The sequence below is a fragment of the Rhinatrema bivittatum genome, chromosome 14, assembly GCF_901001135.1.
Source record: "Rhinatrema bivittatum chromosome 14, aRhiBiv1.1, whole genome shotgun sequence".
Classification (NCBI taxonomy): Eukaryota; Metazoa; Chordata; class Amphibia; order Gymnophiona; family Rhinatrematidae; genus Rhinatrema; species Rhinatrema bivittatum.
In genome coordinates, this window is record NC_042628.1 from 33,890,707 (window position 1) to 33,916,654 (window position 25,948).

At 44.5% G+C, this 25,948-nt stretch overlaps 1 protein-coding gene across 2 annotated transcripts in view; it reads right to left on the reverse strand.

The window, feature by feature from the left end:
• The window catches only part of SEC14L5 (SEC14 like lipid binding 5), a 70,558-nt gene that overhangs the window by 22,838 nt on the left and 21,772 nt on the right, over nt 1-25,948 (reverse strand). For both annotated transcript variants that reach the window (XM_029577277.1, XM_029577278.1), the window contains exons 4-11: nt 18,311-18,460; nt 16,070-16,201; nt 6,020-6,148; nt 5,178-5,409; nt 4,309-4,421; nt 2,557-2,746; nt 2,220-2,308; nt 1,377-1,447 (exon numbers count right to left, since the gene is read on the reverse strand). In XM_029577277.1, coding sequence (XP_029433137.1) covers nt 1,377-1,447; nt 2,220-2,308; nt 2,557-2,746; nt 4,309-4,421; nt 5,178-5,409; nt 6,020-6,148; nt 16,070-16,201; nt 18,311-18,460 — 1,106 coding nt within the window. The remainder of the gene's footprint in view (nt 1-1,376; nt 1,448-2,219; nt 2,309-2,556; nt 2,747-4,308; nt 4,422-5,177; nt 5,410-6,019; nt 6,149-16,069; nt 16,202-18,310; nt 18,461-25,948) is intronic.

The following is a 25,948-nucleotide window of genomic DNA, read 5'->3' on the forward strand; positions in this document are numbered from 1 at the left end:
AACAGGGAGCGTCCCCAGTCAGGGCACAGTACGAGGGGAGGCAGCCTCAGCCATGGAGGATTACAGAACAGGGAGCGTCCCCAGTCAGGGCACAGTACGAGGGGAGGCAGCCTCAGCCATGGAGGATTACAGAACAGGGAGCGTCCCCAGTCAGGGCACAGTACGAGGGGAGGCAGCCTCAGCCATGGAGGATTACAGAACAGGGAGCAATCCCCAGTCAGGGCACAGTACGAGGGGAGGCAGCCTCAGCCATGGAGGATTACAGAACAGGGAGCAATCCCCAGTCAGGGCACAGTATGAGGGGAGGCAGCCTCAGCCATGGAGGATTACAGAACAGGGAGCAATCCCCAGTCAGGGCACAGTATGAGGGGAGGCAGCCTCAGCCATGGAGGATTACAGAACAGGGAGCAATCCCCAGTCAGGGCACAGTATGAGGGGAGGCAGCCTCAGCCATGGAGGATTACAGAACAGGGAGCGTCCCCAGTCAGGGCACAGTACGAGGGGAGGCAGCCTCAGCCATGGAGGATTAGAGAACAGGGAGCGTCCCCAGTCAGGGCACAGTAAGAGGGGAGGCAGCCTCAGCCATGGAGGATTACAGAACAGGGAGCGTCCCCAGTCAGGGCACAGTACGAGGGGAGGCAGCCTCAGCCATGGAGGATTACAGAACAGGGAGCGTCCCCAGTCAGGGCACAGAATGAGGGGAGGCAGCCTCAGCCATGGAGGATTACAGAACAGGGAGCGTCCCCAGTCAGGGCACAGTACGAGGGGAGGCAGCCTCAGCCATGGAGGATAACAGAACAGGGAGCATCCCCAGTCAGGGCACAGTATGAGGGGAGGCAGCCTCAGCCATGGAGGATAACAGAACAGGGAGCGTCCCCAGTCAGGGCACAGTATGAGGGGAGGCAGCCTCAGCCATGGAGGATTACAGAACAGGGAGCGTCCCCAGTCAGGGCACAGTACGAGGGGAGGCAGCCTCAGCCATGGAGGATTACAGAACAGGGAGCGTCCCCAGTCAGGGCACAGAACGAGGGGAGGCAGCCTCAGCCATGGAGGATAACAGAACAGGGAGCGTCCCCAGTCAGGGCACAGTATGAGGGGAGGCAGCTTCAGCCATGGAGGATTAGAGAACAGGGAGCGTCCCCAGTCAGGGCACAGTATGAGGGGAGGAATCCTCAGCTATGGAGCATTAGAGAGGAGGAAGCAGAGGAAAACATATGGGAAGTCTCTGGCAAAACAGAGAGTAGATTCAATACAAGCTGACTGAAACAGAGCTTAGATTTGGATAGCCTACATCTACTACAACTGATGGAATAAAATTCAGTTATTTAACTTTATGATATTAAGACAGCATGCAATGCCATCCATAGTGCACTCACCTGATAGGACGGCCAAATTCCTGGGTGTTATCTTCACACCTTTTTTGTCCTTCCTCATTAATTGACAAAACCTACAGAGAAAACAGCAACTCACTGAAAAGTGATACTTTAGTATTCAACACATGACTTAACTTAATGCAGTTCATAACTGCAAAATACTGCTGGTCTGGGCACAGCCCAGAGCGAGTCAGTCCAGCGATGGGCAATCACAGCTGGACTATGCACACAATGACACTGCTCAGTGATTGTGAATCCCTGCTTCTACGGACACAGCAAAATGAGAAGGAAGAGTCTGAAACAGTCCAAGTTCTGTAGTCTGGGGCTAGTGATTTCCAGTGTTTGGCATGTGACATTTTCCCAGCAGAGCAATAAAAGCCAAGTAATGATACATTATTGGTAAATGCATGAGCATTACCCAAAGATCAATAACACGTAACTTCTACTACCTGCTGTTAGGTACAATACAAAGTTTTTCAGCAAAGGACAGGCACCTGAAACTCCAGCAGTGATGACAAAGCAATAAAAGGCATTTTCCACTATTACAGTAGCAGATTAAAAAGAGATAAAAGATGGACCGATTTTTAAAACAAATCCTCTTTCCAAAATCACAGCCTCTTATGGTCAGTGATAGTAGTGTTCATTTTTGCAGTAACATTCTTTAAAAAAAAAACAAAACCAACCTGCAATTGTCCTCTTTTAAATAGGATAATTCACTAGAAGTAAAAGGGACAGGCCAGCCTACTGGCCCCAAACATTAATGAAACCAAGAGGGATTGGGCCTTCTCTCTCCCAGCTGCAAAGAGGACATTAGTAGAAAGAGAGCCTTCAGGGCACGGCACTCACATGTCGCAGCAGAGATTCCTCTCCCAAAGCCTTCACCAAACCTTTTGTGTCCATCTGGCCCAGACGCAGGATATACAACGGGCGGCCATCTTAAAGTAAGGGAAAGCATCGCGAGGTCAGAGGAGATGATGTCCAGGCACCAAAAATATCGCAGACAAATGTTTCTGGCTAGTACTATGGGAGGGCTTGCTGCGTGCCCACTTTCCCTAGGTTGGAAGGTTTTCTCCATGCCCCCCTTTGAATGTGTCTAGGTGGTGCATTCCCACAGTCCCAAAGAACAAACCCGTTTCTTGTTCGAGGATGACATCAGGAGCAATGAAGGAGGATAAGGGCTAACCTTTGTCATGGTAGTGCCATCCCCCTGCGTAGTACTCCTCCAGGAGGGCTGGGGCTTGCCAGGTCTCTAAGATACTGTCCACCTGATACTGCTTACGCCAGGTCAGCGACTGGCACAGCATATCCCGTGCCCTCTCAATACTGAAGTCCCGAGCTCTCAGAAACCGGAGAATATGCTCATCCTTGGGAATCTGTGGAAAATTTAAAAAAATATATTTACAGACATTCTGGAGGAAAATGATTTTTTTCAAGAGAAACCTGGTGAGCCCTGATCTTTCTAGAGAGAACAGACTCCCACCTCAGTGAGCCAAGATGTCCTGGTGACAGCAGCTCTACGCACAGTCAGCAGGGGCCCTCTTAGGAGAAGGAAGCTCACTGTCAGATTAACAAAAGCCCCATCCTTACATACACGGACTGGAGAGGTCAGCTCTTCCATGGTCAGCCAGGTTCCCCCAGTGATGGCAACCACTCCCATGGGCAGGTGCTATAAACACCCTCTCTCGCCATCCCGTTCTTGGGGATAGCGTAATGGACTGCGTGCTCATAGGCTTTCCAGGACATTGCCAGCAGCATCACTGCAGTTCACATCAATCAGAGCATCAGAAAAGAAGAATCACAGAAAACATCCAGGCCCAGATGCATTAAGGGATTTTCTCAGACAGAAATTGAGCTAAAGCCCTTAGCTCATCTGGTCCTCAAACACACACATTTCCAAGGAAAAAGTGCTATAAAGGCATAAGAGAAAGGGCATGGAGTATCAGCCTTGTTTTACAGTACTTCTGTTCTCACCACACTTTTAAAGCAAACTGTAAGGGAAGCACAGCGTATGAGATCAGCAAAAAACACAATTACAAACTTCACGCTGGCAGGAATCTAAACATTACCTTCTCCGCTTTCACCGCTCTCAGACTATAGAACAAAAAGATGTTTTTGTTTGTTGAGTCCTGATATGACATGCCATGACAATAAAATATTTCTGTGACCCAACAAGCTCTGGGTGTGCCTGCTAAAGACTGCTTCATGATCACACAGAAGCAAGATAATCGTGTTACTTATTAAAAGAGAAACTGTCACCAGTCAATCAACTGCACTCATCATCTGGGCAAACCACAACTCAGTCAACTCTCTGCTCTAACAGCAGGGCGGATCCTGCACCTTGCACCAGCACACCCACAGCTCAATTGAACTGTCTGCTCCAATGCCGGGAGAGATCCTGCACACAGCACTACACCCCGCAGTACCCTTCAACCACATGTCCCTTCTTCAGCACCAGAAAAGATCCCACACCCTACTAATCAGTACAAACTGCAGCTTAATCCAACTGACCACACCACCGGCAGGAGAAACCTGGCACACACTGTCACTGTCAGGAGATCCTGTACTCAATATCTGTGCAAACCACAACTTCCTTTCTCTAATCCTTCCATTATAATTTGAACAGCTGAATCAAATTCTACATCTGGCTACTTTCTGGTCAACTTCCTCCTGCCTTATCCCGTATGTCTGTTTCATTGACAAAAGGCTGCATTCTCCAGGGCAAGTATCTTACTTTGGGTAGAACAGACGCCTCCCTCCCATACTGCCCAGGCAGGGGCAGTGAGGTTCTCTCCTTCCTTTTCTGTAATAAAGACGCCCTCGTGCTCCCTGTTAGGCTTTTCTGTAAATGTTTTGAGCTCATTCTAGTGAGGCAGCCACCATGTTCACCTGCTTCACGCTTTTTTTGTGTAGGGATGATTTTCAACATTATTATTACCTTGCCTTTGTGTGTTTCTTGTAGCCATTGGCGAAGTTGGATGAGGCAGCTCTCCTGCAGAGGGGTAAGATGTCCTAAGTAGCGCTCAATGTAGTCCGCATGCAATTTATCAGCTAGAGAGAAAAAAAGAGAGAAAATAATATATGAAACTAGCTGGTAGCCTGAATGAACACCATAACATCATCAAATTACCGGCAAGCATGATCAATAGCCTGTTAATAATATGTTATTGTTCAAACAGAAGCACCACAAAATATCATGACAGAGAGACTAAAATAGGCTGGTGCCTTGACATTCTGTTGATAAATTATTTTTAAACCTCTACTGTGGTCTCTGCCTCTTTATGGCTCTCTCGTTTCTGTCCCGAGAGCAGACAGATATGTTTGGATATGCATGGAATAGAGGATTTAAGCGAAAGATAATGCCACAGTTTATTATACTGCTACTATCGTAGTGATTTACCCAGTCTATGTTCAAACTCAAGCACATCAGAGCTGCAGACATTCACCTGTTTGAGAAATGTAAATGTGCAAATAGTGAGCATCCTAGTATCTGCCCCAGGACACGGAACTGAGCAAAGCAGGCCCTCTGTGCGCCGTTATGCATTCAGTGACATTTACATTTATAAAAATGTATTAATCACTTAACACAAAAAGGTCTTAGCGATATACAATATATAAAACATTCACATTCCAGAAATGTTGTACAAAACAGAATAACTAAACACAAATAAAAGCAACGTGACAGATAAACTTGCTTAAGTCCAGCTGAATTTTAGAAGGAATACTTTGTAGCAATGAGCAAGAACCTGCAAAATGTTTGTAAAACTCCTCGGAATGACTTGATACGACTGGCTAAGGGTTACTTACCATCAGGGGTGCTTGCCTCTGCTGAAAGGCTGGGCATGGCGAGCTGCTCTCTGTTAGTGCTCTGCCCGGAGTGCCCTGCCGACTCCCTCCCGCAAGCAGGCGTGCTGTTCAGGTTACCTCCCGCAGTCCCGGAGCGGTCCTTGCTTCCAAGAGCTGGGGGTTTCCATCGGGGAATGTGTGTGATGCCCTGAGAGATTAGTTCATTCAGGTAATACTCAATCACTTCTTTGCCCTATAGCAGAAAGGAAATTGCTGTGCCATTAATAAAACTGCAGAGCCACAGAAGGAAGGCAACAGTCTGAGAGAGGGCAAAAAAAAAAAGAAGGAAATAAACTCATTTCTACCCTGAAAGGACATCTCCCACCTCATCCTCTTACACATCTATGGGGGGGGGGGGGGGGGGGGGATATGGACAAGTCTCTCAATTCTCGCTCTTTCTGGAATAATTTATTGCTGTTTACAATCAGGAAATTACAGTAATTCCCCCTTAACTTCTTGCTGATGCTATATAGAAATAAACATTGTCATTGTTTGCTTTAGGAGGCTGTGATTTTGGAAACCTCATCAGTTTTAAAAATCTAACATTCTGTTCTATTTTTTTAATCTGGTACTGTGATGGCAAAAAACCTAGCTTAGAATATCGAAAAATGGAATATAAATAATGTAAACACATGCAAAAAAAAAAAAAAAAGACTCCATTCTGGCATATTAGCACCACTCACCCACACCCACTACTTATAACACTGACTTGCAATACTACATTCAACCATATCTCTAGCAAACAGGTTTCTATGCTCTGTGCCCAGCTCAAACAGATTCTGCAGGCTGTTTCCTTTGCTTACCTTCTTAATGTTTGTTGTGTACTGTTTCATTGCTATTCTTTCCACTGTGCTTTCAAACCCAAAGAACGACTTGATGTCAAGCGATGCAGACTGCTCAAAGCATGTCCAGTCCTCATTGTCAGGGTGAACCTGGAGCCCACGGCAAACACAAGGGCAAGAGGTCAAAGGTTGTAAGCACACTCTGGAATGCAACAGTATGGAGAATCTTACAGGTGAATATTTTAAAAGCCCGATGTGCACCAAAACCGGGAGACACGCGAATATGTTGGGCCGGCGCATACCAAGCGGATTTTAAAAGCCACCCACCTACGCGCATATCTCCCGCTGCGTGCACAAAAATATTTTTCCAAAAAAGGGGCGGGGCATGGGCATTCCTGGATTTATAGAATTTATAGAATCTATGCAGATGACATACAATTTATTTTTCCCACCAGACACACTAAAATTCCTCACTTTGTGTCTTTCGACGATCAAAAATTGGCTAATTCACAATAAACTGAATCTTTCAGAAACAGAAATACTCATATTAGGAAATCCCCGTTTCGAGAACATTCCATCTTCCATCCAACATGATAACTGCTCACTCAGCATAGTGAAACAAGTACATAATCTAGGAATCATTTTAGATCCTAAGTTAGACTGAAATTCACACATCCAAACATTATTTAAAAGCTCTCTCTTTAAAATCAGGTTATTAGGACATGTCAAACCCCTCATTGATCCAATTCACTTTCGTACAGTGATCCAATCACTAATCCTTTCTAGTATTGATTACTGCAACTCTTTGCTGTTAGGCTTACCGCAAATCACTACTTGCCCTTTGCAACTGTTGCGAAACTCAGCAGCACGGCTTCTCCACAATATCAAATTCCGCGACCACATTACTCCGGTTCTTCAGAAACTACACTGGCTTCCTGTCAAGTGGCGCATACAATACAAAACCTTAACGATTCTGCACACTCTAATTTACAGCAACATCACATCCTGGCTCTCTGCTTCACTACATATTTACACTCCATGCCGAAATCTCTGCTCTAAAAACAAACTCCTACTCCAAGTCCCTTCACCAAAAACTACCAAATTAGTTTCCACCAGGGAACGTATATTTTCTATAGCCGGGCCCATATTTTGGAATTCAATTCCACCCGAAATGCGACTAATTCATGATAAAAACACATTCAAGAAAACACACAGGCATCATCTTTTACTCCAAGCCTTTCCCAATTTATGTAATTCCTGATCTTTTATTTAGTCTCTTGATTTATTTTATGTTTTACTTATTCATGTTTTAAGTTAACTTATTTATATTTGTTTGTTTTTATTTTAATGGTATTATGTTTGTATCATTGTAACCTGCCCCGAACTTTGGAGGGGTGGGATATAAATACTTTAAAATAAATAAATACATTTCACATTGAAACCAGTGCATAAATATTTATATGCAAAAATGTGTGCTGGGATCCCTTGCCGCATAACTTTACTTCTGCTATGGATGGTGTGTAAGTCATAAAACAAATAAAGTAAAAAAATCAGTGGGGTTTTAAGGGTCAGGGCTAACAGGGGAGAAGGGAGGCTATTTAACTGGGGGGGGGGGGGGGTTAGGAAGTTCTATCCCTTACCTGGGGACTAAAGAGGTTAGGACTTTTCAGCTTGGAGAAGAGACGGCTGAGGGGGGATATGATAGAGGTGTTTAAAATCATGAGAGGTCTAGAACGGGAGATGTGAATCGGTTATTTACTCTTTCGGATAATAGAAAGACTAGGGGGCACTCCATGAAGTTAGCATGTGGCACATTTAAAACTAATCAGAGAAAGTTCTTTTTTACTCAACGCACAATTAAACTCTGGAATTTGTTGCCAGAGGACGTGGTTAGTGCAGTTAGTATAGCTGTGTTTAAAAAAGGATTGGATAAGTTCTTGGAGAAGAAGTCCATTACCTGCTATTAAGTTCACTTAGAGAATAGCCACTGCCATTAGCAATGGTTACATGGAATAGACTTAGTTTTTGAGTACTTGCCAGGTTCTTAGGCCTGGAATGACCACTGTTGGAAACAGGATGCTGGGCTTGATGGACCCTTGGTCTGACCCAGTATGGCATTTTCTTATGTTCTTATGGGCAAATTGGGAATGAACTGGGAAAATGGCCAATTGTGTCGGTGTGCATTGCTTTTAAAATCCCACCCCACTTACGCAATAGAAGTTGCACATGTTGCACATGCACACGCATGGTATTAAATAGGTCAGCCTATTTAATACCATGCGTGCATATACGTGCGTATGTTATAAAATAGCTGTGTCCATGGGCGCGAGCTGGCAAATGCACGCAAATGTGCCCATGTGCCTATTTAAAAGTTACCATCTTAGCTGGCATGAATGTGCTTTATAACTGCAGGAGAAACATTTATAATGATAATAAAGTTATTGCTTAAAGGATGAGGAAAAGGTGAGACAGTACTGAGTCTCTGGAGAGAAAGTAAAGCAAAGCATTGCTCTTCATAAGATAATGCTGGGAAACCTACAGAGAACACTAGAACAGGCTCTGAAGAAAGGTTTGGGTTGTTTTGTTGTTGTTGTTGTTGTTCTGTCAGCCAGGGAAGGCCCCTGCACTGCTTGGCCTATTTATGGAAGGGACCGGGTATTATATGCACAACCATTATAGGCTCTGCACAATGGCTCCCTGCTATGAGAAATGGGGTGCAGTAGGACCTAGCGGCGAAAGACAAATACTAATATCAACGAAGCACGAAACCTGGAACAAAGGCTGCTCAGGAGATGAAATGGGATGTATAAGCCCTTTTGGTTTTATTTCCTAAAGAATTCTGCTTATAGGTTCAAAATAAGAAAAATCTCTTACCAGCACTGGGTATCATATCAATCATAGCAAAGACATTCACAAATATACTGTGTGGAGTAATGAATCAACGTTGTTTACCTGTACCAGGTGCTGTTTGAAGACAGCAGCTCCCCAGTCACACAAGTGGCTTACCTGACTGCGCTTGGCGCATCACAAGGCCTCTCTCTGCTCAGGTGCAGTAGTTCCCATGCTGCTCAGTCCCATGGCGCTCACCTCGGAGCACCGGCTCTCCCGCGGTTTTTACTGTATCAGCCCGACAGTGCAGTAACTCTACAATTATCATAGCCATGCCCCTTTTCCTTATCACGGGCATTATCCATGCAAAAGTTATCGTATTTTGATTAATCTAGGCCATTGTTTGTATTTTAGATAATAGTAGCGTTCCTTCATTTCCCATATATATATTTATGGAAATCTAGAAATTTAAGGAACATGGTTGTCTTCTGGGAAACCTCATTAACATACTTTATTTAATTACAAACAATTATTGAAAATTTGTTTTTAATTAAATTGGAAACAGATATTGATCTTACTGAATGAAAAATACAACGACCACCACAAATAGCATACAATGAGTCTTCATTGTTTACATGTTGTTCATTGTTAGCACTGACTCGGGGAGAAGAACTGCTAAGAGGAAGTGGATGGGTTTGTGCGACTGGTGGGCTGCTGCCTTCAGACTGCACCTGCTACAGCTAAACAACTTTGCTTTTTCTGCAGATGAGCAGTTCATCGTGCTCACAAAACAGACTGTCTACTTAAGCACTGTCTGAAAAGTAAAAAAAAATAAATAAATTTTCCAAGCAGCTTGCTGGCAATGTTCGTAAGAGAGAAAAAATGCTACCTGGCTCTTCCCAGGTTGATGGACTCTCTACCAGGATACTATCAAACTAGGGCGAGAGACCATTATAGAAATCTCATCTTTGTGTGACTTTCCTCTCTCAAAATTACAACAAATCTTCCCATGTGTACTGTGCTGTTCATACATCTCACTGTGCATGTAAAACTGGCCCCAAAATCCTAGCCCACCATCAAAACCTCACCTCAAGTTACTAGATGACCCTCCTATAGTAATATTTATTTATTTATTTATTGAATATAAATAGTTGACTACTATGAGAACCTTATAAAGAGTCTCACTCACTCTCTCTCTCCCCCCCCCCCCCCCCCCCCCCCCCCCCCCCCACACACACAAAAATTAAAAATAGCACACACGGGCCAGTTCAGTATGGTACACTCGGCCGAGCGCACCATTAGCCCCCATTTGGCCGCACGTTTTCGATGCACTATTTTTACCCCTTATACAGTAAGGGGTAATAGCGCATGGAAAATGCTCGGCCAACCCCCCTGAAACTAATAGCACCCGTAACATGCAAATGCATGTTGATGGGCCTATTAGCTATTCCCGCATGATTCAGTAAGTAAAATGTGCAGCCAAGCTGCACATTTTACTTTCAGAAATTAGCGCCTCCCAAAGGTAGGTGTTAATTTCTGTCGGCACCAGGAAACTGTACAGAAAAGCAGTAAAAACTGCTTTTCTGTACACCCTCCGACTTAATATCATAGTGATATTAAGTCGGAGGCCCCAAAAATAAATAAAAATTGAAAAAAAAAAAATTGAAAATCTGCCCGCAGCCCACGGGTTGGAAGACAGATGCTCAATTTTGCCGGTGTCCGTTTTCTGAACCCGTAGCTCTCAGCGGGTTCGAGAACCGATGCCAGTAAAATTGAGCGTCGGCTGTCAAACCCGCTGACAGCTGCCACTTCTGTCAATAAGGAGGCGCTAGGGACGCGCTAGTGTCCCTAGGGCCTCCTTATTATCGTGGGCCCTCATTTAAATACTCGATCGCGTGCCCAGGAGAGTGGCCTGGGCGAGTGTCGGGAGAGCAGGCGCTTGCCTCGGAGCACCGGCTCTCCCGCGGTTTTTACTGTATCAGCCCGACAGTGCAGTAACTCTAAAATTATCATAGCCATGCCCCTTTTCCTTATCACGGGCATTATCCATTCAAAATGTATCGTATTTTGATTAATCTAGGCCATTGTTTGTATTTTAGATAATAGTGGCGTTCCTTCATTTCCCATATATATATATATGGAAATCTAGAAACTTAAGGAACATGGTTGTCTTCTGGGAAAACCTCAATAACATACTTTATTTAATTACAAACAATTATTGAACATGTTTTTTTAATTAAATTAAATTGAAAACAGATATTGATCTTACTGAATGAAAAATACAACGACTGCTACAAATAGCATACAATGAGTCTTCATTGTTTACATGAATACCAATCTTGCAGGAGTGTATTGTTCAAAGATAAATAGTCCTCTTTTAAAAAAATCAATTAACAATCAAACGTGCTGAATCCGTGCACAGGATGCAACAACGAAGAACGTGAAACAACTCTTCTAACCCCGACAGAAGGCCTTGATGTTTCGCCGTAAATTTATTTATTTAGGTGTTTGGCTTCATCAGGGGGAGAATACCAAGAAGCGTCGCGGTATTTAAATAGGCATGTAACTGTGTCAATCAATTAGTAAAAGGGCATTTAACCATGGCGTGACTGTCAGGAAAAATTTTGAATTTGTTTCAACAAGTATGATTTCTCCCTCAACTTCAGGAGCAAGGAAGGTTTGGATATTGAAATACTTTTTGAAACAAATTCAACGTTTTCCTGACAGTCACGTCATGGTTAAATGCCCTTTTACTAATTGATTGACACTGTAACATGCCTTTTTAATTACCGCGATGCTTCTTGGCATTCTCCCCCCGATGAAGTCAAACACTTAAATAAATAAATAAATAAATAAATAAATAAATAAATACACCGGCGAAACATCAAGGCCATCTGTCTTGGTTAGAAGAGTTGTTTCACGTTCTTCATTGCTGCATCCTGTGCACGGATTCAGCAAGTTTGATTGTTAATTGATTTTTTTTTAAAAGAGGACGAGTTATCTTTGAACAATACACTCCTGCAAGATTGGTATTCATGTAAACAACAAAGACTCATTTTATGCTATTTGTGGCAGTCGCTGTATTTTTCATTCAGTAAGATCAATATCTTTTTTTAAATTTAATTTAATTTCAAAAAAATTTTTACTCGGCTTTGATTTCTATTCCTTTCCAAAAAATTCCTAACATTCTAGTTGCTTTTTTAGCTGCCATCAGAAACTGAGCTAAAGATTTTAACGTTTTGTCCACAAGGTCCTTTTCCTGGATGGTAACTCATACGGAGTTCAGCATTAGTTAGGATTATTTTTTTTCCTAGGTGCATTATCTTGCATTTCTCCACATTAAATTTCATCTGCCATTTAGATGCCCAGTTCCCCAGTCTCAAAATGTCCTTCTGCAATTTCTGACAATCAGCTTGTGCTTTAACTACTTTGTATAATTTTTACATTATCCGCATATTTGATCACCTCTATCATTGCTCCTTTTTCTAGATCACTTATATATTAGGTATAAGCTGGTTAAGCCAAAAATAAATAAATAAATAAATAAAATCCCTCGGCCAGCTGGCCTGATCCCCCACCACCTTTCCAAGCTCGAAAAGATTAAAAACATGTAGGGGCATAGCATCCGACTGACCACCACGTTAGTGCCAGGAACCAGTACTGGCTCTTGGCATTGCTTGGTGGTTTGGGGAGATTCTGTGTGGATGGGCCAGTGTGGTGGGAAGAGAGGGAAAGGGGGAGGGAAGATGAGGCCTACAGCAATTCTTTTAATTAAAATATCTTGTGATGGGGCATCGGGCCATTATAACTCGCAAACAGGTACGTTTTTAAATACCAGCAGATGTGCGCGTGGCCAGGCCGAACGTATTTTCAAAACAGCCCGGCCACGCACATGTCTCCTGGTATGTGCAGAAGTCCCGGGTTGTTGAAAGGGGGCAGGGGTGAGGCGGGGGGCGACCGGACAGCACCATTTTCCGCTGTCCCAGTGAAGCGCCTGCCGGCAGCAGCTGACACATACAACTTACTTCTGCTCAAAGAAGCAGGTAAGTTATCAATAAAAAAAAAAATAGGGTAGGTAGGGTGGATTTAGGGATCAGGCTAGAGAGGGGAAAAGGGAGGAAGGTGAGTTAGGGGGATAGTTAGGGGGATAGGGAAGATCCCTCCCAGTCTGCTCCTTTATTGGAGCGGACTGGGAGGGAGCTGGGGCAAAGGCCTGATTACATCGCTGCATGTAAGTTAAAAAAATTCCCCCACTGAACACGTGCCAATACAAAATAGGGTTTGTACGTGCGCGCGGATATCGGATTTTATAATGTGCGTGGCGACGCATGCACGTTATAAAATCAGAGCATCCATGCACTCATGCTGGGAACCGCGCACACATGGACACCCACACGAGCTTTTAAAAATGTACTCTAAAATGTTTAATCCTTTTGGGGTTTGCAGGAGTGTTGGGGGATCTGGCCTTTAATTATGGCTTAGCTGGCTATATGCTTAATATAGTAAATAAATCAAGGTCACCAAACTACGCCACTGAAAATAATAAACCAAATGCTTATTTTTTTTAATTAATTTTTTTAGTTTTTTAATAACTTGTTTTTTTTAAATTATTTTATATTTTATCTATAATGGAGTGGTAACACTCATATCATAAAACTGCACTTATGCAGAAAGGAATCACCATCATATTTCTGGTATCCTTTAAAGCCAATCATTGTACTTCCACCCAATAACCTAACAATCTGTATTTTATTTTCCAATTTCACCAAATAAATTAAAAAACCTCTTATAAAAAACAAATCATGTATATGAATCTCTTAAATGTCCTTTCCCAGATTCACAACACTATTCTCACTTAGCCAATGTTCAATTCCCAACAAGGGGCCCTTTGTTTCACTCTAAAGGCTTGCTCAGGGGTTATGCATTGCCTTATTCCTTCAATTCCAAAGGGAAATGTTTTTTTGGGGGGGAGGGGGTAGTGAACATCAGATAATGTCGTGCTAATTGAGAATATGTGTTGTCAATCTAAGAATGGACATTTGAGACATACATACATAAAAATATATAAGATGTTTTATAATCTATTTGGTGAAACTGAAAAATAAAATACAGATTGGTAGGTTATTGGGTGGCAGTACAATGATTGGCTAAAGGACATCAGAAATAGGGTAGTGATTCCTTTCTGCATAATTGGCAGTGTTATGATATGAGTGTTAGTTCTCCACTATAGATAAAAATAAAACATAAAAGAATTTTTAAAAAAAGGTTCTTAAAAAATAAAACAATTATTAAGGGATATTTTAGCTTGTTCACCACTTGTGCATTTGGTATGTACTTAATATAAGCAGTTAAGTTCCAAGTTATCTGGCAAACACCTTCCCAGGTAACTTAGGGCTGCTCTCCACCACAGCCAGACTTACCTGGCTAAGTTGAAGCCCCAGCCCCAGAATGCTCCCTCACTTCCCCTCGCTGACCACCTGTCAGCGAGGGGAAGAATTCAATCCCCAATATTGTCTGGACTTGCCAGACAAATCCTTCTGAACACTGACCTCAAAATAAATCAATCTGCAAGTACTTTTACTTCCCCTGACTCTGGAGTTAAGAATGATTGGCAAAATCCAATCCACAGTTAAGAATGATTAGCAAAATGTTTCCGTGCATTTATTCATTAAAATAATTATGGTATAAACAAAAGTCTGAATAAGTATCAAGAACATGGGAACATAATTAGGCTTATCTGATTGGACAGTAAATATGTCCAAAGGCAGACTATCAAAGGTTATGCCTAATAAAGCCAAAACCCAATGTCTGCTGGCCTGTTCCACCCCATCCGTTACCTCGCCATGCCGCACGGAGGAACTGCATCGTGCATCCAACTCTGTCTTAAGTTCACAAGCATGCAAAATTTGTTTCCAACCAAAATTCAATTACAACAGATGTCACTTTGTTTGTTCCTCATTTAGATAATCAGATCTGAAAATTAGATGACCTAAGCAGAGCACATTTCAATTGAAAGATAGCACAGTAATTTATGAACACTGCTCTCATTTATACCGTTCAAGGCAGGCAGTGCAGTAATTAAAAAAATAAAAAATAAAAAAAAACCATGCTGTGCTGTTGCTTTTACCCCCTAGGGTAAGGACAGTCAACTTGAGGGGCAGGGGTTCACTGGCTTCCAGCTCGGCATTGATTTACTTCATACCTAAAATTTGTTCCTAGCCTTCAAAACCTGAAAAATCAGACCCACTGCTTGCAAACATATTCTATTAGAAACAGCAAGTTAAATCCTACAATATCAATAGGACATACAAAGTAAGCTGGTAAGCAATTTCAGAACCACAACTCAGTGGGAATGAACCAACCCACCACAGCTGAATGAAAACCCCCTTGAAAATGAACAAACCAGGATTCTCATCCGTGTCCTAATCTATGGTGAAAGAGCCCCAGATCCCTGCCCTGCCTTCCTTAGGACTCAAATGAACGTAGAAGAGGCTGCGGGGAGAGAAAGCCACTGCTGTCAATACATCCAGGAGCAGTGCAGACTGCAAACAAGACTCTATGGGATATAACGAGTGCCAGGAGAGATGGGGGGAAAGGAGCTCTACCCAGAGCAAGAGAAAATGCAAACACGATTCCAGTGAACAGCGGGAAGGGCATGGAGGCATGAGCAGCAGCCACAGAAAACAATACCCAAATGAGCCTCCTAGGAAGCCCAGGAGCCCGGAGAGATCGAGGGAAGAGGAACTGCAGCATCTGGGGAATGAAACCGCTACTGGAAGAATTCAGAATGCGTCAGTGCTGAATCCCTGTGTGCAATCTCACGAACACACAGAGCAACAGTCGATACAAAAATGCGTCATGGTTCCAGCAACGGAAGAGCCACAGGCACAAAGGGTGTCAAGTCATGCTGAAAAGTGACTTCGGAGAGCCTTGTTCAGTGAGCTCCCTTCTCCCGGAAAAGACTTTGCTCTGGGCAGAGCTTCTCAGTAGCTCAGGGGATCTCAGTTTTCAGCATCCAGGTTCTGGCAGCATAGGTAACCAGACCCCAGCTTTTGTGTCTGGCTCATGGGGGCTGAAGGATCCAATAACATTTAGGAGTAGGGCAGCTATATTTCTAATAGTGATCAGATACTGTATGAAATAGTACACGGCTGCTGATGTCATCACAGAGGTGCATAATACCTGTACTGCGCCTTGCCATTGGCAATCAGAGTAACAATGGTACACGCCAAGGCCACTTACAGAGTAACTGCAGGTTTCATGAACAAGGACACGATTGTTGAAGGTCTCGTTGCGTGCCTCGATCAACAGTGTGCGGTCCTTCCAATTCAGAGTGTTCTTCTGCACAAAGCAAACAAACTCAACGCCAGCAATCTGTAAGGAGGAGAAAGCAGAGAAACACCTTACCATTTGTCAAACAATGTGAGACAGGCAGAGAAAAAAGCAAAAAGTCACCTTACTACCTGCCAAAAACTGACAGAAACTAATGACACCTTACTGTCTTTCATATGACCAACGTGGTATATTTTCTCCTTCCTTGTTTCAAACACAGAAAATAAAAGGACAATATGTTCTGCTGAGTACTTAAAAGTGAACCAGGTTGGCCACTATCAGAAACAAGATGCTAGAAGTACGGTGTGTGGGGATCTCTTGCATCCTCTTCTGTACATCCTAGAAGAGAGGGTGACAGGCACTTCTACCAACGCTTTAGGCATCCAAATATTGGAGGCCAGAAAGACATACTCAAGCTCACTCTGAACCCATAACTCAAAGGAGATATTAGCCATACTCTTTGAGATGGAAAGGTCTTCAGGTTGTGATCTATTTCATGCCCATGGTAGAGAAAGCCCTGATGAGAGGTCAGAGTATTCTTTTTTGGAACAGTATTCCTCTGACAGATATCCAGGGTACCAGGACTCCTCAGAAAATATTACTAAAAGAAATGTCTGTGATCATACTGGCCTGGGATCTAAGAGCAAGATTAAGGAGTAGGAGAAGCTTCCCACTGAGACAGGCTCAGGGTGCTGAACCTCTGTCTGTACTGACATGCACCACAGTGCTAAAGGGAAGGCACCAAGAAGTACTGAAATACTCAACAACAGGGCCTCAAAACACCTAGTGTGTCATGCAAAAACGTCCATAATTCTCCTGTCCAACTTTGCCTTGAAGAGAGCAGATGATAATACCCAGGTTAGCCTCACTGGGAAGTGGACATTCCTCATGTCTCTCTAGAAGTCACTGTCAAATGTTCTGGGCTGGACATTTGTAGACTGGTCTGATATTGTCTCACTCTGGGAGGCAGAGTTTGCCTCCAGGCATGGTTGCTTAGGATTATTTATTTATATATAACAATTTGTATTCCACCAATCCACAGATCTTGGTGGATAACAATGTTACAAAAATAATCATAAGTAAACAAAACAATACGTTCTCCGTTCAATACTTTGTTTATTGTTTTATGTAACGCCCCCCCGGCGACAGTTGTGTTAAATGGAAACCGACTTGATTTGATATATATATATCAAGAAAGTCGGTATATAAAAACCCTAAATAAATAAATAAATAAATAAATAAATACCAACCATACCATAAACAAACAGCAAATTTAAATACAATGCAATACAGACCCTCCTGAATCTCAGAGTAATTTGTCAAAGAGCCACTCTTCTATTCCTTGCTTGGGCACTTAGAGCCTTAGCTCAAATGGGGACTGAGAAGCCAAAGTTGAGGTTCTCTTCAGCACATAGCCATGGTCCTTGAGTCAGGCCTTTGACACGTCCTTCACTCAGCTGGACTTTAGCCCTGCAAGAAAAGTTTGAAGCCTTTCCTTCCAGGCCTGAAACTCTCTGGGTTACATTGTCACACAGATGTCAAAACTGAAGGCATTGTGACTTTGTCCCAGATACTCTACAAATGATTGATTGTCAGTAATGGACATCTTTTGTTTGCAGTTGTGTCAAAACTTGAAGCCGCTGGACTACTTCTCAGACAGAATGAGTGCAGCCACTCCTTGTTCTGGTTACAGATATACCAATCCTTTGTATAGGGTCATGAAGGCATGAAAGTATTGAATTGGACTCATGATGAGGAGAACCCCAGGTAGACAGAAGAATCCACAATAAATAAGTGGTTAGGGTACCCAATGGCTTTTATTTATTTGAGATAATCAGGATAGGAATTTACAAGAAGTACCCCTTAGTCACTTACAGCCCATTTTTCTATTTACGCTTGACAGATAGGCACTTCCATCCCACTTCCACCCCAAGAGAAGCGAGTGCAGATCAAACCCCACTGTTACTTGAAGAATCTCCCAGCTTCGCACTGGGGGGGAGGGGTGTCTTTGTAGTGTTCCCAAAGGCTTCCACCAGGCTACATTGTGTGGTGAGTGTGGCAGTGAAGACCCTTTGACAGATACATTTGGCAGAGAAGAGTGGAAACAAGTTCCCACGGGGGAGGAGAAGAGGGTTAAGTGTTCCCACTCACCTTCTTCAGTAGGCGTGGCGCATCCACGCTGAGTCTGCAACTCCGCTCTACTACGTGCATCGCTCCGTCTTTACTTTTGTACTCTGAAAGGATGCTGCTGCCAAGGAAGACAGGGATTAGAGGGCACGTGGGGAAGCGCTTCTCATAGGCCTGAAATAGAATAGAAAAAAAAAAGTCTACATATTTTTCAGGAACCTATTGCTAAGCCCCAGTGAAAGAATAATCTGCAACATCTCTTCCCATCAGTGGTTCCTTAGTACAGCAATGTTTGAACCAATCTTAGCAGTGCCTAACCCCACCCCATCCCCATCAGCACCGTAGTAGTAGTGTCCACCTTATCCAATCCCCTTCAGTGACCCCCATCATTAGAGCAGTGTCTACCCCATTAATCCCGATCAGGAACCCCATTACCAGAGCAGTGTCTGTTCCCATTAATCCTCATCATATACAGTATCCATCCCCATCATTTTACAACAGCTACTTCTACCTCATCCAAATGTCATCAGTCTCTCACTACTCCACTATTCAAGAATTATTAGTGCCTTTTCACCAGTGCAATATCTCTACCCCATTCAATTCCTGTCAGAGTCCCATTACCAGAACAGTGTCAATTCCATCCAAGCCCTATTCAATGACCCTGTTCTAAGAACAGTGTTTACCACATCCAATCCATCAGCGCTCAATTAATAGAGCGAGGGCTACTTCGTCTGAACTTCATCAGAACTTTGCTATTAAATCAACGTTCTCCCAACAAATACTATCTCTGGCCCATCAAAAAAAGAGCAGTATCTAAGACCTGAAAGCCAGAAAAAACGACAGCCTTCTTAGTCTCGAATGTGCGAGAGCAGTAGTGTAGCACTGACACAGTACTAGGACGCCCCAGACTTGAAGGGCAGTTTGCAGCCATTTCATAGACGTTTGCCGTGCCATGAAACTTGGCGTACAGGGACATGCGTCTCAGCCAGATCATTCACATGTTCAAAAAGAATAAAAATCCAGGCTTTAGGAGCTTGAGAAGGACAATGGAAGAGAAGCAGCTGGAAGAAAGAAAAGGCACATGAAGAGCAGGAGGTGATGTAGAAAGCAACAGTCAGATGTTTTTACACAGGTAAGCCCACTGTAAAGGAGTGTATATCGGGACCCTCTTAAAAGACCAGGACTGGTCATTTAGCCTGGTCCACCTTAAGGCACAGCCCAGAAGGGAATCTTGGTAACGGGGCAGTTCCCTAAGCAGAGGATAAGAGAACAGGACCAGGGGGGAATAGAGAAGCCCTGGGGATAAGGAGGCAGCAGCTCCTACAGAAATAGGACAGAAATAAGACTGTCCTATTTCTGTAACTCTTGATTTAGAACTGCTGAGGTAAGCAGACTTTCTCTGCTTGATTTCTATTATGCTGTAAATAATAAAGCTGATTCTGTGGAGTTAAGGCTGGAGTCCAGACTACTCTGTAAAAACCTGGGCTTATTATTGCCCTCCCTCCGTGCATTACTTTTACCCAGCCATACAAAGGGGTACAGTTAGGTTGGGGGAGGGAAATTATATGCAGGGATTGCATAATCAAATCTTCACATGTAATTTGCAGCATGCACTTTGTATCAGCTTGGATGCAGGTGCAAAGTCCATGAGTATGGGCTCAAATTTTCAAAGGGAAACTCCACAAGGAATTTCTCTTTAAAAATGAGCTTGAAATTGAGGACAAATGCTCCATGAGATTGCAAGCTCCATGGGGAAGCTTGTTATTGCTTTTCCCATATACACTATATATATACATACATACATATACTATCTAATGAAATGTAAGATATTCATAATGATGGATTGAAATCACTGTCACATATGGCACCTGACTGAGCCTCTAACAACATACCTCATGAAAACTGATTTTTAGGCTATTTCTAGACTGACATTTCTGTGACTTTCAGAGGCAGAGGCTGGCAGTGGGTCTTCCTGGTGAGAGCCCTGAGCTATGAAAACTGGAGCCCCAGGTTCCAGGTCTCACCTTCGCTCTTCAGTGTGACTGGACATGCACAGCCTTGTAACCCCCAGCTAACGCCAGAAAGAAAGAGGATATTGCGTTGCTTTTCCAGAGGATCTGTCTAACGTCCTGTTTAAGAAAAATCAGAGTCTACGGGCAGTGCATTACAATTGCAATGAGACTGGCAGCTGAAGCGCAGCGTTTTTATATCAGTCAGCGAGCCCTATAGTGAAGGATGTGACGAGGTTTAGTTGAGAGAGGGGCGGTGGTGCAGGGCCCTGTCATGAGAGGGATTCTGATGAGGCTCCCTGACGTGAGGGGCCACGGAAGCACCGAGCGTAATGGGGGCCGCTCACACAAGAGAGAAAGATGTTCATGCAGAGGTAAATGGCGGCAGCCCTGTGGGATGCACGCACTGATGGCGGGGCAAAGCAGAGCCAAATGTGCCCTGTGGCTGGTAGATCTCGACTCTGCTGGAAGCGCACCTAGCGGGCCTCCACTGTATGCAGCTCCCTCCCTCTCTCATGCCTGTTCATTAAAGACGTCCCAAAAACCAGACCGCGGTTAGGTGTCCCTCCAGGACAGGGCTGGGAAGCGCTGCCCTATGGTGGGGGAATCTTCATTTACTCCAGGAATTTATTAGTGCTTATTACATTTTGTTCATTGTAATGAACACTGATAATTCCCTGAGAAAAATAAAATAAAAAGTGAAAATGAAGGTCCCCACCTATGGCTTTTTATGCTCGGCAAGAAGCATTGCCAACAGCAAAACCTCCTAAATGAGAGCATACGAAGAAACTCATATGCCCAACTTCCGTTTCCCTATATTTACCTCACTCGATAGCACGGTTCAGTTTTTCAGTAAGCCACAGTCAGGCATCCTCAGGACAGACATGGTTCAAGTTTATTCCCATTCTCCTCCGCCCCTGTATGTCAGCTGCAACCAGAAGCATCGAGTCGCAGACAGTTCTGCCAAAGAACCTGGATCCCGGCCCACAGCACTGTCTGCTGTGCCACTTCCGAGCCCCACACTCAGCAGACCTAAGCTAACCCTCAGGACCTAGCGCACACCTCTGTGATTCACATCCTTTTCCTGACCTGCAGAGTCTCTGCTGCTCCAAGAACTGTGCTCCTGGGTGGTTCGGCCATGGTGCGCCACTCCTGAATGGCGTCACTCCTTTGCGGCTTCAGAAGCAAAGCCTATAGCTTCAGACAAAGTCATCCGATATGCCAGGCTCGGCTCCAGTCTCTCTACACAGGTTTCTGGTTTCCATTACCGAGTTTTTAAAATACCTAGGCTTCTCCATCAAGCACAGACTGAATTCTCAGAAGCTAATATACCACTTCACCCCAGCCTTCTCTCTCCTTCTTGCACTCTTTTCTTTGTCCCTGATTTTTCTTCCTGTCTCTCTCTCCCTCTATCCGTCCCACAGAGATGCAATAATATTTCTGATGCCTGACATTGAACTTCCCCTGAATTGCAGGCTGAGCCCGAGGGCATGGACTTGTAGCATTCTGCCTGCCACAGCAGGAACGTGCAAACACCAATTCCGAGGAACAAAAACATCTAGATAATGTGCCTTTCCTGGCAGCTGATTCCAGTACAGCACCTGCTGTGGCTGGAACGGAGGCTGTCCTGCACACAGAGAGAGAGAGAGAGAGCTCATTCCAGGAGTTGGGTTTTATTTCCTAGTATAATGATGCTAGGAAATATTCTCTACTATGGGAAGGAAAGCAAAGGGCACGATTTGACTTTCTATAACTTTCAGACTCAAAGTCTCTGTATCCTACATAGAGGGCCACTTGCCTTTCAGTGACTGCAGAGGCCACCAAAACCATGTGATCCTCTACTGTACGATATTCTCTCCTTTCTATTTTAATATATCTGCAGTACTCTCATCAACCCTTCTTTCTATATAAGATACTGTAAAGAGAAATAAACAATGAGATAGGGAACTTCTATTAGCTCAGTTAGTAGTCACAGTTACGATTTGCTGAGAAGAGTCCCATTCCTTGGTTTGGATCCTAAGAGCTGCAAGTTCAAGCTGAAAGCAGATGATGGTTCAGTTTGGAGGGAGCACCCACGGGATTCTCAAAGCGACCTTCACGTACCCTTCATTCTTTTTTTCTTTTTTGACCCAGCAATTTCCTTTTGCTCCTTTGTACTTCTGGCTCAGTCGGAGGCAGGTGTGGGATCTGCCACCGTTAGTCTTCATTTGTAACTACCCTGGGAATTTCCCCCCCCCCCCCCCCCCCCCCCCCCCTATTTATAATCTCCTTCAGCCCAGTCTGGTCATTGCATGGCGGTGCCGGTCAGGGGCTCCTTCCAGAACCGTGAAATCACGGGCCCTGAATACAGCCACTGTGGATGCTGCCTCCACAGCATCTGCAGGCCCCAGCTGGACCTAGGGAGCGGAAGAGCCGGCTCAGGAATTGAACCAGGAGCCTTCCACCAGAACCTAACAAAGTTATCAATGTACAGGTTAAAATGCAACGTAAGCAAAGTCTTTCAGAATTCCTACAGCAAGTTGCTAGAACTAGAGAAAAATCATTCAGTCAAATATTTAGCCTACCACCAGTTTTTACAAGTAGAAACATGATTTCAAATGTTTTGCATGATTCAAAGATCACCTACTGATGAGAACTTTTAGAAGCTGACAGAGCGTAGAAACGTGATGGCAGAAAAAGCCCACAAAGCTTCCCTAGTCTGCTCATCCACATCAACTGCTCAGCTCTACAATCCCCACCACTCCCTTAGAGATCCTCAGATACTGTCCTTGTCTCCATCATTTCCACTGGGAGGCAGCTCCATGCATCCACCACCTTTTCTATATAGAAAGATTTCCACAGATTACTCTTGAGCCTACCCACTTTCACCCTCATCCCATGACTCTTTGTTCTAGAGCTTTCTTCCCTTTGAAAGAGGCTCACCTCCTGTGCATGGAAACCTTGGAGGTATTTAAATGTCTCTATCATATCTCCCCTACCTCATCTTTCCTCTAGTCTGTCCCAATATGCTTTATAACGAAAACCACTGGCCATTTTAGCAGCCACCCTCTGGACTGACTCTGTCCTCTGTAGTGCCCTAGGCTTAACTGGGAGGTAATAAGATGAGGGCATTCACGGATAGGTGAAGAAAGAAGAAAGCCAAGGGCATTAGTGGAAGTTGAGTGTCTATACTGGATAAACTGTCCTGCACTTATTTGTGACCTGGATGAATAAAAAGTTACAGATTTGACTAATTTATGCCCTGAAGGGAGTCTTGACACAAAAAAGGAAATCAGTCTTAGGACTCAACTGTTATAACTCTGTACTTACCAACGCGGCATGGAGCCGCTGACGTTCTTCACAGCAGGAGCTGCAGTCAGCTGTTTCCTCTCTTCACTGCGGCAGGGAGCCACAGACTTCGGGATTTCAATGTGGCTGGAACTGCCGCCGACGCCATCTTCACTTCGCGGCCTGGAGGCCACAGTCCCCGGGCTTTCCTGGCTGCTGGAGCCACCCTTGGTGCTTCCTGCAGTGGCAGGAGCCGCTGCTGACGTCGGGGCCTGCTCCTCGGCCCTGCTCGGCTTCTCTGCTACTCACAGCGGCAGCATGGCTGCTCTCCACGGTGCTGAACTTCCTGTTTCCGGCTTCCTGGGGTGCGGGCCGCGCCTCCTTCACTGATTTAAAGGGCCAGCCTCCTGGCCCCACCTGGACTCCTCCCAGGGCGTCTCCTGATCTTCAGCCCTATATAAGGGCCCAGCTTCCAGTCCTTAGTTGCCTTCGCAAGGAGTTAGTTCATCTCAAGGACTTCTCGTCTTCACTTCTGCTGGTATTTCTTGTTCTTCGTGGGATCCCTCATTGTTCTTCATGTTCCTGGTCTCTTCCTGATATCTCATAGTCTTCCTAATGTTCCTTCCTGATGCCTCGTCTCCGCTTCTGCTTCCTGGACCCTTGGTTCCTCATTACTACCTTCTCTGGTGTGTCATGTCATGTCATGTCTCATTACCTCGTGGCATGGGTCTGCCTTCTCATTCGCAGCGCTAGCCTCCAGAGGGTCATCTTCACTTGAAGCCAAGTCTCGTCTTGGTCCCATGTTTCATGCCTAAAGCCAAGTTTCGTCTTGGCCCCCTACCCTATGCTCGAAGCCAAGTCTCGTCTTGGTCCCTTACCCTGGAAATCATCTCGGCCCTCGAATGTTCTGGTGGCTGCTCCGTCCATGCCTAAGACTCTGATTGAACCTGTGCTATTCCAGTGTGGTCTGTGACCAGCCTTGGGCAGCTGTGTAGGGCGCGTCTTGGTACAGGTTTCTATTGAATCTTCACCATGTTCTGTGTTCTAATTCCACATATTCGTCTGGAGTCCGCTTCGCTCTCAAGCATGGTCCGTGACCAGCCCATTGGGTCTGCCCATGTAGGTGGGCTGTGTAGGGTGCGCTGCATTGCAGTCTCAACCCAGTACTTGACTTTGTTCCTGAACCTTGATCCTGAGTCTTCGTGCTAAGCTTCTCACCTGAGTCTTCACATCCCAAGCTTTTCATCTGAGTCTTCACGCCCCAAGTCTCCTGTCTCAGTCTTCATGTTCCAGAGCCTTCGTCTGCCCTTGTCTCCTACCCGGCCTGCTGCCATTGCTGTTCCCAGAGACCAAACAAGGGTGGTTGGTCTCACTGAGGAATGCAGGTCGGCAGGGACCTGGGCTTGGCCTTGACCCAGACACGGATTTATCTCACCAGCCTCGGTGTTTCCCCAGAGCTCCTCTCTAGGTTCACTGAGGTCCATGGGCACACATCTTGTATTCTCACGCAGTAGCTGCTCATGGCAACTCTTGCTACATCTAGCCAAAGCCTGCGTGCACATAACAGATTGCGAAGGCTTCCTAAGGCCACCGCCAACATAACATCAACCGCAGCTCACATGGAGTGAAAACCATAGTTAGGACAGAAGTTTGTGTTAGGGTGAAGACCGGGAGAATGGCACTTCCTGGCAGGCTGAAATTTGAGGTGTGAGTGTGTGTGTACAACAATATATCAGGATTAGAGTTTCAGATGTTTGTTAGCAGATGGTCTGGTGATTCTAGTGTCCTGTAGCAAAGATCAGAGTTTAAGTCTGGGTGATAAACTGCTGACCATTCCCAGCACTCAAGGAACAACAAAAGGATAAGCCCACATCCTCTTATATAGGAACACCCATAGACATCCCTGATGAAATCTTAGGTATCAGATTCAGGTCCGGATTTAAGAGTATGGCATTCACATGCAGAGGACCAGGGGAAGAGGGGATTTACCCCTGGAAATCAAAGAACTGCAGGAAGTGGGTGCCTTCAGAATTTGGTGCTCTAGGCATGTGCCTATGTTGCTTCTGCCTAAATCCAGCCCTGATCAGATGACAGGCGTTTGCTGCTAAAATGAATACAGTTCTGCTTGATGCAAGTCAATCCTTTCATATTGCAGGAATGCAAGGAGTCAGAAGTTTGCACTTGTGCAGACTTTGATGTCAAGGCTTAGAAAGACCCAATGCACCTTTTAATGCAAAAGTTAAGCTTAATGTTGTTGTAAGGATCCACCCATGTTCACATATATGTCTCGATGATGTGACATTGCATACAATAAAATGTATACACTTTTACTGAGTGCTTTACAAACAGGTTACACACAAGCCAATTTTCAGAAAATGACTAAGTG